The 14,683-nt window shown below is 44.0% G+C and overlaps 1 protein-coding gene across 3 annotated transcripts in view; it reads left to right on the forward strand.

Moving 5' to 3' along the window:
* The window catches only part of Ift122 (intraflagellar transport 122), a 73,208-nt gene that overhangs the window by 5,669 nt on the left and 52,856 nt on the right, over positions 1–14,683 (forward strand). For all 3 annotated transcript variants that reach the window (XM_008854919.3, XM_008854918.3, XM_008854917.3), the window contains exons 2-5: positions 4,324–4,390; positions 5,935–6,019; positions 12,185–12,263; positions 14,400–14,476. In XM_008854919.3, coding sequence (XP_008853141.1) covers positions 4,324–4,390; positions 5,935–6,019; positions 12,185–12,263; positions 14,400–14,476 — 308 coding nt within the window. The remainder of the gene's footprint in view (positions 1–4,323; positions 4,391–5,934; positions 6,020–12,184; positions 12,264–14,399; positions 14,477–14,683) is intronic.

The following is a 14,683-nucleotide window of genomic DNA, read 5'->3' on the forward strand; positions in this document are numbered from 1 at the left end:
CTTGCCAGGTTGCCAGTTATGGTCAGTGTTTCTAGGATAGTGTCAGGTCCCCAGGTCTAACATGTACAATCTAAAATTTTGTTGTTGCTCTCAGATTTGCAGATGAGTATAATTTAGGAGACGGTAACTGAAATAATGAACTATAGCAGGCCATGTAACTGAGAGTGAAACTGAACTGTGCAGATCCAAGTACAGTGAGAGTTAAGAGTTAAGAATGCTTGCTACTCCTTCAAAGGACCTGAATTTGGTTCCCAGCACCCATGTTGGGCAGCTTATAACCACAAATTAGATGTGTATGTTGTACTTTTAAAAAGTAAATTTCCCGATATTCAGAAAGTTTTTTTTATATCTGAGAGGATTGTTCAGGCTTAGCCCAAATGAGACACTTAAAAATCATCTGGGACGAGCAAGATGACTCAGCAATAACATCGCTTACTGCGAAGCCTGACAACATGATGGAAGCAATGAAACAACATCCTGCAACTCGCCCTCTGAGTACACAGGCACCATGATATTTGTCTGCCTCCAAATAAATAAATTAATTAATTAATAAAAAATACCTGAAGCCAAGAGGGGTGGCACATACCTACAATCCTAGCACTTGAGTGTGAAGCAGGAGGAACAGGAGTTCAAGGTCATCCTCAGCTACATGGTAAGTTTGGGGCCATGCTGAGCTACATGAAACACAAACTCAACAACAACAAAAATTCCAAGGCGAGGTGTTTCATACCTGTAATTCTAACGTTTGCTAGGAAGCTTGCCATAAGTTCAAGGCCAGCCTGGGCTATAGAGTAGGTTCTGGGTCAGCCTGGGCTAGAGTGAAACCCTGCCTAAAACAACCACCAAAACCCCAGTTAATTCAGCCACAAACAACTCTTTAAAAAATTGTGTGTGTGTGTGTGTGTGTGTGTGTGTGTGTGTTTTAAGACAGGGTCTCCCTGTAGCCCCAGCTGGTCTAGAACTCAAGGTGTACACCATCATGCCTGGGCTATACTTTTGTTTTTAATGTGTCTGCACGTGCCAGTAGAGGCCTGAAGAGGGTGTCAGATCCCTGGAGCTGGAGTTACAGGAAGTTTTTGATCACCTGATATGGGTCGTGGGAACTGAACTTGGGTCCTCTGCAAGAGCAGCAAGTGCTCTTAACCACTGAGCAATCTTTCCAGCCCACACAGCTCTTTGAAAGAGGTTACACAGGAATCATTATGGTGTGTGTGGAGCAGGAAGGGAGCCACACCAAGAACTAGATGAAAGGTAGACCCACTCTCAGTGCTGATGTCCCATCTTGGCAATGCACAGGTGTCAAGCACTTCTCAGGGGTTGGCCTGTGGCCCCTGGGGGTGGGAGGGCAGCTCTCTACGTTTGTTTAGTAGGCAAGGGCAAACATTCAGGTAGGTCAGCTTTCCTGGCCTCAGGTCCCTTCTACTACTTGCTTTTTTTTTTTTTTTTTTTTTTTTTTTTTTTTTTAACAGGATCTCCCAGTAGCTCCAAGCTGGCCTGGAACTCACTATGTAGACCAGGTTGGCCTCGAACTCACAGAGATCTGCCTGCCTCTGCCTCCCGAGTGCTAGGATTAAAAGTTTGTGCCATCACGCCTGGCACTACTTGCTTCTTGAATGTGAAATAAGTTGAAGATATTTTTTTCTAACTCAGAAAGAAAGCATGAAAAACAAGGAAGTCCAGGCCTGTTACCATATAACATTGAGGGAGGATACTACAGGACTCAGGCCAGGGTTTGCTTCTATTCTTGTGCCCACTGGAAAGCCAGACAGGATTACCTTTGTTCAGCCTTATCAGCCAGCTGTGCGCCAACATGGCTAAATGGATAGATTTTTAATATCTCATTGTAATAGATGGCAAGTTGTTCAGATGATGTTAGTATTCTGTAATATATTAATATGTTATTATATGTAATATATATAAACACCACATTGTACCCCCTAAATATACACAGTTGTTTATAAATTGAAACTTTCTGAATTCTACATGGAATGCCTTAAATAATTGATACTTTTTTTTCTTTTAATGAGGTATGAAAACCATTGGAAAGGATTTCATCAACCATGATGTATACTAATAATAGCAATAATGAGGCTGCAAGGCTTGAAGGTTAGAACGAGGACTTTAGAGCCAGGCTGCCAAGACCTGAATACTGCTTCACTTCTACTCTGTAGCAGTTGACTTCCAGGGAGGTTGTTTAACTCTGTTGCCTTAATTTTCTCATCTGCAAAATAGGTTTAGAGTTGTGAGGTTGAGCAACTTAATACAGTAAGACATTTAACCTGTATCTTGTATACCCAGTAACAAAAGTGCTCAGTAAACATCAGCACTGGTACAGCATTCAGGATGCAGATTTGACAAGAATTCAAGAGTAGAAGGCAATGCAGTACAAGGGTTAAGAGCCCAGGCTTCAGGGGCCCTTTTTCTTGCTGGTTGTGTGAGGTACCTGCCCAATGTGAACCATGATGTCATCTATAAAACTGTGTTCAGTTTGTCCATTATGGGAGAGTTGTTCCAGAACTCCAAAGACCCCAACCTACAGATATTCAAGGCCCCTCTATAAAGACACAGTGTTTGCATGGGAACCTCTGCTATGCTTTCTTTTAAAAAAAAATATTATTTTTAATGTATAAATGTATTGCCTGCATGTAAGTGCACCTGTGTTGTGCAGTGCCCATAGAGGTCAGAGAGGGCATTGGATCTCCTGAACTGGAGTTACAGATGGTTAGCTACCATGTAGGTGCTGGGAATCAAACCCTGGTCCTCTGCAAGAGCAGTCAGTGCTTTTAACTGCTAAGCCATCTCTCCAGCCCAGGGCTCCACCTTTCCCCACTCCCCCCATGCTTTCAGTCCTCTCTAGATGACATGCAGCTCCTACAGCAATGGAACTGCTATGGAAATCATTGGTATTCTTGTCAGAGATAATGACAAGGGAAAAGTGCGTGCCCTCACTGTAGATGTGTTCTTTCAAAATAGTTTTGGTCCACAGTTGAATTCATGGATGCGGAATCCTCCACACAGAGGCCTCACAGGCTTATTGTGAAGATGAAATAAAGTTGCATTTGAAGAGGCAAGAAAGCAGCTGTAATAAGAGTACTGCCACTGACAAGTGCATTATCAAGTGCAAGGCTGTTTATCCCAGCTGAACTTTTACAGTGGGCACTTTCTGGATACATGCTTATCTTCTACCTGGAGGCGTTGGAGAATCTTTGTGATGTAGCCATGGCCTGGTTTGCTTGCCCAGCCCCTCTCCCTCACTTGTAAATGGTCTGATGATTCAGTCTTTTTACATTCCCCGCTGTCTCCGCTTCATTTCTTTGATCCCTTTCTAAAAGCTATACCTGTCAGCCTCCTGCATGACTCAGTTTCTCTTATTCAGATACTGTTTTTCTACTGGAAGCTTCTACTAATCCTCTTCCCCAAAGCTGAATGTGTATCTTCCTCCTTTAAATTCTGCAATTCAGTGCAGTTTCAATGTATCTCCTGTATTAGTCTCACAGTCTTCCTCTGTATTTTACCTACTAAGAGGTCCTTGATTATAAAATGCCATTATTTTGCTTATCATTATGGAAGTAAAAAAAATGCTATCAGTTAAACTGACACACCAGCTATTAAAGAACATGCCAAATTCAGAGATGTTAAAATGTGAAAAAAGGGGATGGAGAGATAGCTCAGTGGTTAAGACCACTGGCTGCTCTTGTAGAGGACCTGGGTTGGTTCCCAGCACCCACATGGTGGCTAACAACTGTCCATAACTCCAGGTCCAAGGGAATCTGATACTTTCTTCTGACCTCTGTGGATATTGCATGACACAGGTGCATTTACATACATGTAGGCAATATACTCATAAAATACGAGTGAAGGTAGGCACTACCTGGCCTGGCCTATGACACAGAAATTCTTGACAAATTTTTGTCTGCCTCCTGGAGGGCAGAGAGGGACTCAGCAGAGCTCACCTTAAGTCTGTTGGTGTCTGGCACCTAAGGAGTGTGGCTGTCTAGCCTTCCCACTTGCTCTAAGGTTGTCCATTATGGCACTGTTGGAAGAGCTGTGCCCTTCGTTGTTGACCCTTTGAATCATTTCTGGTGTCTGGCTTCTAGACAAGAGAAAACTGGGATAGAGCTGACTGCCGTGCAGAGCATGATGGAATGGGCTGCCAAGGTGTGGTGGTTGAGTGGAATTTGCAACCAGATGCAATTCTTAACCATTATTTTTTCCCCATACACGCACAGTGTTTCATAATGGAAATAAAGTTTGCTTTCTTGACCATTAGCAGACCTCATCGTTTTGGTTCCTAACTGTCTTTTTGTCTTGTCTCCTGTTTAGTATCTACGACCTTGCATTTAAGCCTGATGGAACTCAACTGATTCTGGCTGCAGGAAACAGATTACTGGTAGGATTTTGTCTGTGTTTCCATTCTAAGTGCTTTCCCCCTCCTCCATCCTGTAAGTACTCTGAAATTTGACCCCCTTTTTGAGATTAAAAAAAGACAAGGGCGGAAAAACCAGTCATTACTTTTTAATAAGGAAGGAAATGGGCTATTTAAAACAGGTAAGTAAACGGTCTATCAGCTAAGAACTTGTGAACAATACCTCCTTTGGAGTCATTTGTCTTTCCCTGTGAGACACCCATGAAATAGTTGAAGACAGTTAATCAAAATGCTTTTGAAACTGGGTGGGTGTCAGTTCATATTTTGTCCCTGATGGAAGTGCAGCAGCTAGGCTAAAAGCGATCCTTCCATGAGAAGCTAGCGAGCCTGACCTAAACAATTCCATATGAATGCTGTTCTATTTTTCATGGTTTCAAAGGTCACAGGCTCCCTCTGGATCCTATCCCAGTAAGTACGAGTAATCTTCAGAGAATCCTATTTGACCCTAAAACCTCTGTGATTGCCCCTCCTCTCCTCTCTAGATGTACATGAACTTGTCCATGCTCTGTATGGTCACCTCACAGGGAAATGGCCATGTTAAACTGTTGTGCAGACTTCTCTCCAGGGTAAACAGCCCAGACCCTATCAACTTCCCTCCATAGTTTTTCTTCTCCAGTGTTCTATTGTGTGAGAGAGCTCTGCCCTCATTTCTCAGATGGTGTGTTTTTACATCTCCACATATTTATACTTGTTTCGCAGCTATAAAATACCCTAAATCTACATTGCAGCTGGGTTTTATAACACTCCCTCCTACTTGCAAACCCAGCATTTGTTAGGTATGACTTTGAGATTCATGGAAGTGAAAGTATCTGTCTGCTGACATTAGGGGGCAGTGCTTACACTGACATTAGCCATGCTGTCCACTGATTCTTTGTGCCTTCTGGCTTTGTTATAAGAGGGCCTTTCTTGATTTTTCTTCCATTTGTCCAAACTCATATAACAATGAGTGAAGTTTAGCCAGGCCTGGCAGTACAGGCTTGTAATCTCAGCTACTTGAAAGGCTGAGACAGGAAGACCCAAAGTTCAAGGCCAGCTTGGGCTACAAAGTGAGTTCAAAGCCAGCCTGAGCAACTTAGTGAGACATTGTCTCCAAAAACAAAACAAGAAACTGAAAAGGAGGGCTGGGAATATGGATGAGAGGCAGAGGGCTTATCTAGCATTGTACAAGGCCCCAGGTTCCATTCCAATACTGGGAAGAAAAAAAGAGTGAGTGAGGTTTGTGTGGAGAATTTGCCTGGAGTGAATAATCAATTGAGTCTTGTGTTTCTCCAAGGTTGATTGTGTGTTCCTGACCACATGGAGTACAGAACCAGGACCTCCTCCCCCTTTCCTGCTTATCCAGCATTAAGACATATTCATTCTTGTTATGCAGTGCAGTCTTTATTTGATACAAATTTAGCATATCAACAACAGTTCTGTTCTAAATACAAAAATAGCAATAGCATACCAAGCGAATTCTGAATAATAGATATTGCATAGATAATCTATATTTTTATCCCTTTTGACAGGTTTATGACACCTCTGATGGCACCTTACTTCAGCCCCTCAAGGGACACAAAGACACTGTGTACTGTGTGGCATATGCAAAGGATGGTAAGAGGCTACTCTGGGTTCAGGTCTCTGTAATGGTCTTATAGCTGCTTAGTTTTTCCCTTAGATATACTCTGTAATTATCTTTAAAATACAGCTTGCATGTTCAGAAAAGAGGAAATTGCTTAGATTTTAGTTATTCACTATAACAAAATTTTTAAGTTTCTTAAAATAGTGTTGGGGTTGAACCCAGGGCCTTGTGCATGCTGGGTTAGTGTTCTGCTACTAAATTACATCTCTAGCCCTTAGCCGTCCATGTATCAGGTACTGTCCACATCCTTGAGTTATTTCAGAGAAGAATAGAGAGGAAGGTCCTGTTGGGAGTTGGGGAGGAGGAGAGGGAAAACAGCATGAGCATAGTAAAACAAAAATGAAGTAGGCTGATAGATGGTAAGGTGGACAGAATGCAGGGATTGAGAGTGCTGTGTGGAGCAGGAGTCTGGTGCATTACTCAATATGATAAGGAGGTGGGCCCATTCAGATAGGGCAGGTGAGCAAAGACTTGTAGGCCTGAGACAGAGGGATTCTGGCAGCAGAAACCTGGGAAAAGGGAGCTTCTCACAGAAGAGCCATTGCAGATGCCCTTGGATGGGAGTATGTCTCCTGAGAGCCAGGGCAGAGAGAATGGGGGAGATGTAGGAGTGGGGTAGAGGAGCAACAGTTGGGTAACCAGATCGTATTGTTATTGTAAGAACATTGGTTCTGATTCTCAGGGCACCACTGTTAGGTTCTGAGTGGAGGAGGGATCTGATCTGATTTCTAGTTTATATTTGTTGTGAAAACAGTTTGCAGGGAATGAGGAGTAGGGAACTGAGTGACAAGCATCATCCAGTTGAGGGACAACTGTGGCAGACTTCTGTGGGAGCTGAGGAAGTGGTGAGCGATCAGGTTCTGGATATATTTTTAAGGATGGAGCATATAGGATTTCTTGACAGGTTGGGCATGGCTGTGAAGAAAGAGGAAGCAGATCCAAGACTTTTGACCTGAGCGAGTAACCAGTAGAACTGCCCTCCACAGACATGGGTGGATCTATAGGTAGAAAGAGAAGTTTCAGTGGCAGATCAGGTATTTAGGGGTACACATTTGCATTGGTTGTAGGAGAGGGGAGACAGTTACTGGAATGCAAGCATTAAGTGGCTGGGGATGTGGAACCTAGGCGTGTTAGGGCTTTGCTTCAGACAGGTGTGGGAAAACCTGTGACAGTAGAGTTCGGAGGGACAGTCTCTTTGATTCCTCATGTTGTAGTAAAATGAGAAGGCACATAAGCTGAGAGTGACAGAGAAGGAGGTGTTAGAGAGTAGAGAAGGAAAAAAGTAAAATTGCTGCCTGGCAGAGTGGAAGAACGAATGGACCTAGAGATGCAATGAGACCCCCCCTCGGGCAGGAAGGCACACTTGAAGCTGGTGACATCATCTGATATGGGGAGTCTTCTCCAGTCTCTCTGAACTGTACAGAAGCAGGAGGGGAAGAGGTGAGCTTGGTCAGAGTAGTTTTGTAGGTAACGTGAAGTGAGAGCAAAGGAGCCAGGGTGCATGATTCTACATGTTGACCTTTATTGCCACCTGAAATGAGGGGAGAGGGGACTGTGAGGGAAGGAGGGCATCAAGAGGTGGTGTCTGGTGGGCTTGAAGGATTATTGCATTGGGGTATCAGGGGAGTTGAGAAAGAGAGGAGACGGTCAGAGAATGGGTGTATGAAATTGAGTTAAAAGTAAATTCATGTGGGCCAGGGATGTAGCTGAGTGATAGAGTGCTTGCCTAGCATACTTCTGCTCAAGGCCCAGAGTTCTTTCCTCAACATTGCAGAAATTACAATAAAGTAAAGAAATGAAGATAGATATATAGGTAGGTAGATGGATAGGTGCCATACCGTCGAATGGGATTAGTGGCAAGAACATGGGACTTTATAATGAGATAGCTCCAAGTGCCAATCCCACCCCAAACCCAAAAAGTTGTGTGATTTTTTTTTTTCTTTTTTAACTCATTGGGCTAGTGAGATGGCTCAGCAGGTTAAGCCCTGGACTCACATGGTAGAAGGAGAGAACTGATTCCTTCAAGTTGTCCTGTGACCTCTTAATCCTTACTGTGGTATGATTGGGCCTTCATATATACACACACCCAAATAAATAAACAAATGTAAAAAAAACCCTAAATTTTTGTTATTATTGTATGTTTGAGTGTAGGCGTGTGTGCCATGGCACACTTGTGGAAGTCAGAGGACAGCTTTGTGGACTCTGCTCTTTCCATCTGCCTTTATGTGAATTTGGGAGAATTGAACTCAGGTGGCCCAGCTTAGGCAATTGCCTTTGCCTGCTGAGCCATCTCACTGGCCCATGCTGTGTGACTATGAGCTGGCTGTTGTCTCTCTCAACTTGCTATGTTGGCTGTAGAGCTAGAGATAATGCTCTGTGGCTACAGAGCTTAGATGAACCTTGGAAACACTTCAGACCCCAGGTTTGTAACTTCCTTTGGATGGCAGACCTCTTTGAGACTTCGATGAAAGCTGTAGACTGTAGCTGTAGCTCTGTGGAAAAATGCACATACTTTATGTATATGCAAAAATTTGTATATATAGTTTTAGCCTGACTTGGCCCAGTTGCTTCACTTTAGAAGAACAATGACTTGCTAAGGTCAAGGAGCAAATTGCTGAGAGATAAAACAAATGTCTTGCTTTGTAGTCAGTTGTGCTGTGCTGTGGTGGTTGAGGGGGATGCTGTGAGATCAGTAACAGGGGACCTGGATAGCTGAACTTCTTCCATGTCATCTGAGGCCTGGGAGGAATGTGGGTCAGTCCAGGGTACCCTATGGGTCCATAGGTGCAAGGGGGCTGCTGGGCAGCCCGAGTTTATGGGCAGAGAAAGAAGCCCTGTGGCCTACAGCACAGTGCGTTTGTCAGCACTTTGCAGAATCCTGTCTACTTACTGCCTTGTTTGATCCTTCCACCAGCCCTTTGAAGCAGGTAGCAAGAATGTTCTTCCTCTTAGGAAGAGAAAGCAGGCCTGGAGCAAAACCAGGTCAGAAGAGCCAAACCTGACCCATGTCCTCTGACTGCAGGGCCCTTGAACTTCCTGGTGCATACTGTTGCATTTTTGTGAGACACACATAATGATTGTGGCATCTTAGTTCCTCTAAACGTTTTAGATCTGAAAATTGAGACATACTGATTATGGTTTTACTCTTTAAGTCTGCTTGTTTCTGGCTTCTAAAAATTTCATAAGTAATTAATCAGCTACCATGATACAAAGGTGTATAAGACAGAGTTCCTTTGTTCAAGAACAATGTAAAAAGTATGAAGAGTAGTAACAATAGCTGATTTTTTTAAAGTACATTCCCATTCCAAGCATTGTTCTGAGCACTTTATATGAATGTGTATGCATGACTCTTTCTTCCCATTGACTCTGATAAAATTCTATTATTATGTCCATTTTCAAATGAGGAAATGAAAATGTGGATGTGTCCTGTAGCTAGTTCCAGTCATACAGGCGACTAGTGACATCACTAGGAGTTCTGATGCAGACTCTGGGCCAGGAGCCTGTACTTGTCATCTCCTGCTGTCTACTAGGCTGGGAAAGGCAGGACAGTGACAGTAAAGGAGAGCAGCTTCTCTTTGCTCAGCATTTGCTGCAGTGCTGCATGGCTTACCTACAGTCTTCCCCTGAGCTGGTGTATAAGGTACTTTGCAGATGCTGCCTGCACTGACTGGCACAGAGCCTCTAGGGAGGTTTTCTGCTCCCTCTGTATGTCAAATGGGGACACTGAGCCTCAGAGAGTAGTGACTTCTGAAGGTCTCCTTTTTGTCCTAAGAATAAAGTCTAAAAGTCTGTAACAGGTTGGGCAGGAGAGATGGCTCAGCAGATAAAGGCAATCCCTGGGACCCACAGTGAAAGGGAAGACCTGACTCCCAAAAGTTCTCCTCTGACCTCCAAATGTACACCATGGCATCTGGGTGCCCCTACCTCCAACACACACAAATAAATAAAAATGTAATTAAAAATCTGCAGCCAGGTATACAAACCCTAGCCCACCCTTGCCTTGCAGCCTTCCTCTCACCAGAGCAAGTGAAGCTCCCTGGGGTTTGCTGACCAGATACCCTGATCCTCCTCCATGTGCTTATAAATTAGTAACCACATCTTTTTAAATAAGGAAGTAGTTGATACATATTGCCTCCCTCTAGCCTGTTCTTTCTTAAAGGCAAAGTAGTGTGAAAATGCTAGTCTCATCTGTGACTCTTCTACGTCAAGCCTTTCTCTGGCTTCCTGCTGCTTTGGGGTAAAGCACATTTCCACTGTGGCCCTGATGGCCCTAGAGATCACTTCAACCTACCCCGTTTCTTGTTGCTTGTTCTAAGCTGGCTGCCTCTTAGCCTTTCAGCCATGCCAGCTTTTTCTTGTCTCAGGGCCTTTACACAGGTTTTATCCAAGAGTATACCTCTTGCTCTTTCTTTGCATGTGGGTAAACTCTGCTTATCCTCTAGGTAAGGATCTCACCTAAATTAGGTCCTTGAGGAGATGCTGACCCAAGAGCATGGTGTCAGTCAGGCAGGACTAACAGGTTTTTGAGATCTTTCACATAGCATGGTGATTGTGGTGAATAACGTGTATTTCAAAACTGCTAAAAGAACAGATGTGGGGCTGGAGAGATGGCTCAGTGGTTAAGAACGACTGTTCTTGCAGAAGACCCAGGTTCAAATCCCAGCACCCACATGGCAGCTAACGACTGTCCGTAACTCCAGTTCCAGGGGATCTAACAGCCTCTTCTGTCCTCTGCTGGCATTGCACAACATGGATACACTTACCTACATGCAGGCATAACACTCATACACATGAAATAAAAATAATAAAAAAGGAACAGATGTGAAATGTTCTCACCATAAAAAGGTGTCTGAGGTTATGAATATGTTAATAATGTCATAAAATTATTTGACTATACGTATCAAAATACTGCATTGTACTCCGTAAATATTGTATATTATATAATTGGGGGGCTGAGGGGATGACTCACTTGTGCCTGCTATACAAGCATGAAGACCTGAGTTCAGGTCTCCAGCATCCACATAAAAACCAGGGTGCTGTAGTAGGTGTCTGTTATCCTAGCACTGGGGAGGTGGAGATAGGACGGCCCTTGGAGCTCAAGCTAGTCTAGCTGCATCTGTGAGCTCCAGGTGCATTGAGGGACTCTGTCGCAAAGAATAAGGTGGAAAATGACAGAGGAAGACACCTGATGTCAACCTCTGGCCCCCAGCATTCATGCGGACACATATGCCTGCATACCCACATACTCACATACCCCCCCACACACTTGAATAGATAAATATGTACAGCTGCCAAATAAAAATTTTTTGTTAATTTGTTTTTCAAACAGGATCTCCCTGTCCCAACTGGCCTAGAACTCACTATGTAAATCAGGCTGGCCTCAATCTCACGGGGATCTGCCTGCCTCTGCCTCCTGAGTGCTAGAACTAAAGATGTGCACTATCACACCCCGTGCAAAACTAAAATTTTTAATGAGTAAGTCAGTTTCCTCAGTTATTGTCTTTCATAGGACTCATATATCTTTTTTTTTTTTTAACCACATCGTATTTGTGTTGGATTAATTTGGTATCACTAGGCACCATGAAAATGAGGATCATGAATTTGATCGCTGTTCAGCCCTTAGTGCAGAGCATGGTACTCACAGATGCAGATCCTTAGTAAGTCTGTGTGTGCTCCTTGTCAGGCACCACTGCAGACCCCCTGGCTCCCAGTGCTGATGGGAGGCAGTGGAAGGGCTGGGGAACAGCTTAATGGTGAGGGGTGGGCTCAGCCTGTGCAGGCCCTCAGTTCCATCACTTCTACCACACAGAAAAACAATAGAGAAGAAAGGCACACTTACTATCTGGTTTTGGACAGGGTCCCTTGTAGCCCAGGCTGGCCTCAGACTCACTGAAGGTGATTTTAAACTGATCTCTTGCCTCCACCTTCTGAGTGCTGGGTGTATGCCACCGAGTACTGGGTGTGTGCCCCAATACAGTGCTGGGGTTTGAACCCAGGGCCTCATACATGAAAATCTACCAACTGAGCACATCTCTAGCCACTTAGATGCCATAAAGAACTAGGTTTCTCCAAAACAGTCTTTGGGAATGCCGATTTAAAATATATGTGAAGATTTTTTTTTCTAAAAACACTTTTAGGCAAGCGCTTTGCTTCTGGATCTGCTGACAAAAGCGTTATTATCTGGACATCAAAGCTGGAAGGTATTCTGAAATACACGTAAGTGACCCTGTGGGTGACAGTATTTTAGTTTGACTCCTACTGTTTTGTTTGTTGTTATTTTGTTTTTGAGACAAGGTCTCCCTGCCCCAGCTGGTCTGGAACTCCCTATGTAGACCAGGCTGACCTCGATCTTACAGAGTCTCACTCTGTAGCCCAGGCAGGCCCTCAAACAACATCTTTCTGCCTCATTTACAGACCTACACCATTCACTGTAACAACTTGCCTTTGGAAAAGATGTAAAAAAGAATGTTTCTTTCCAATTTAAACTTGAGTCAAGGGGAGGTGGGGCAATGAGTGATCACTTACCAGCCTGGCCAGCACTGGACTAGATGTCTCATATACTGTATCAGCTAATCTGACACCACAGATTCCTGTCACCCTCCAGCACATCCTCTTACAGTGTCTCTACCTCTGAGAATGGCCTTGCATCTACCCAATGTCAAAAGCTAGAAATACCAGTGTACTCCAAGCCTTCTACTCCTCTAGGGGCTGTGCTCATATCTCTTACTCACTACACAGTGCCCCAGCCCCCATGCTGTATGTATTTGGCTTAGATGTCCCTGTTGCTAACCCTCTGCTGCTGCTCCAGCCTCTGGAGAGCCTCCCCTGAGCATTTTGTCTATTTATTGTAATGGTTGATTGGTGTTACCTATTGGCCTCTGGGCTCTATTAAGGCAGGCACTACCCCTGTTGTTGTTCACTTGTGTTTCTGCTTCCATGCCTGGTCCACAGTGAGTATTTAACAAACAACTTGTTATTTTCAGTTGTTGAAAAATATCCCAAATGTAAACTGTAATGCTTTCACCACATGTTCATTCAAGACTTACAACTATTAAGTACATTCACATCGTGGTCAACCAAAGTTTTAAAAAATACTTTATCAGGCCAGGTGTGGTGGCGCACGCCTTTAATCCCAGCACTTGGGAGGCAGAGGCAGGCAGATCTCTGTGAGTATGAGGACAGCCTGGTCTCCATAGCAAATCCAGGCCAGCTGGGGCTACACTGAGACCCTGTCTCAAAAAGACCAAAAAAAATTTTTTTTATCTATTATTTTTATTTTATGTGTATGAGTGTATTGCCTGCATGTATATAAGTGCACCCATGTCCTTCAATGCCCCCAGAGGTCAGAAGAAGGTATTGGGTCCCTTGTAACTGGAGCTAATGGACAGTTGTTAGCCACTATGTGGGTGCTGGGAATTGAACCTGGGTCCTCTGCAAGAACAGTCAGTGCTTTTAACCGCTGAGCCATCTGTCCAGCCCCTGGTCAACCAAATTTTGGGAAAAAAAAAAAACTCTTCATCTTGCTTAACAATACCTAACAACTTCCCTTCAGCCCAGACAACTATCATTCTTTCTGTTTCTGGGTTGTTCTTGGTTCCTCATGTAAGTGGAATCATATAGCATTTGGCCTTTTGTAATTGGCTTATTTCACTCACATGATGTCCTTGTGCTTCACATATGTGGGAGCTTATATCGGAATTCCTTTTGAAGGCCAAATAAAACTTTTTTGTATGTATGTAGTGGATCTGGCTGTGCATCAGTTAATGGACACATGGGTTACTCCTACCTATTGGCTACTGTGAATAATGCATCTTTGAACACAGAAGCAATTTTCAGATGATTGAATGAGTGAGCTTGTAAGTCACATGCGACCCAGACGTGAAGAACTGGGAGATGCCATGCAGGGTCTGTCCCCTCCTCCACCTTCTTTACTGTCTAAGCATTTGTGGTATTTCCAGATCCTGGCCTGCCTTGTTTTTATTACACCTCTACCCTGTACATTTGGGCCACCAAAAATGGTTAGAGTTAGAGGCAAATGAAGCACTTTCTCTGTACCTGGCACTAGGCTGAGTGCTTTGTGTTTTCATTTCAGTCACAAACTGGAGGTGTCATCAGAAGAGTTCTGGAGGATGAGGAGTTTGAGTTGGGTGGTATGCCGGGTGGGTGGAAACAGTGGAGGGAGAGCACAGTTCCGGCAAAGAGCAGGACTCTCTGTGCTATCTGTGGGCCCCTTACAGAGGGCCTTGCAGTGTGTTACCCGAGGCTTTATGCCCCTGGTTTGAATCTTTAGTTATAGCCACTGAAACATTTGTGGTTTGCTGCAGAATAACCTTCAGTTTTTTTCCTTTCCAGGCACAATGACTCTATACAGTGTGTCTCTTACAACCCTGTTACCCACCAGCTGGCATCTTGTTCCTCCAATGACTTTGGTAAATTAATGATTTCTAGTAGCTCTAGTGGAATAACTGAGATTTAGCCAAGAATGCTGAAATTCATGTAGAACTTGGTGCTTTGTCTTGAGAGAGTGAAGGCCACTTCTCTACCTCTGGCAGCTGAGGGGAGGTTGACAGTTTTTCTTTAAATTGCTTAGAAACAGAGACAGTGAATGATGATGACCTGGGGGGGGGGGGGGCATA

This window comes from Nannospalax galili, unplaced genomic scaffold, assembly GCF_000622305.1.
Source record: "Nannospalax galili isolate Female #2095 unplaced genomic scaffold, S.galili_v1.0 scaffold406, whole genome shotgun sequence".
Lineage (NCBI taxonomy): Eukaryota > Metazoa > Chordata > Mammalia > Rodentia > Spalacidae > Nannospalax > Nannospalax galili.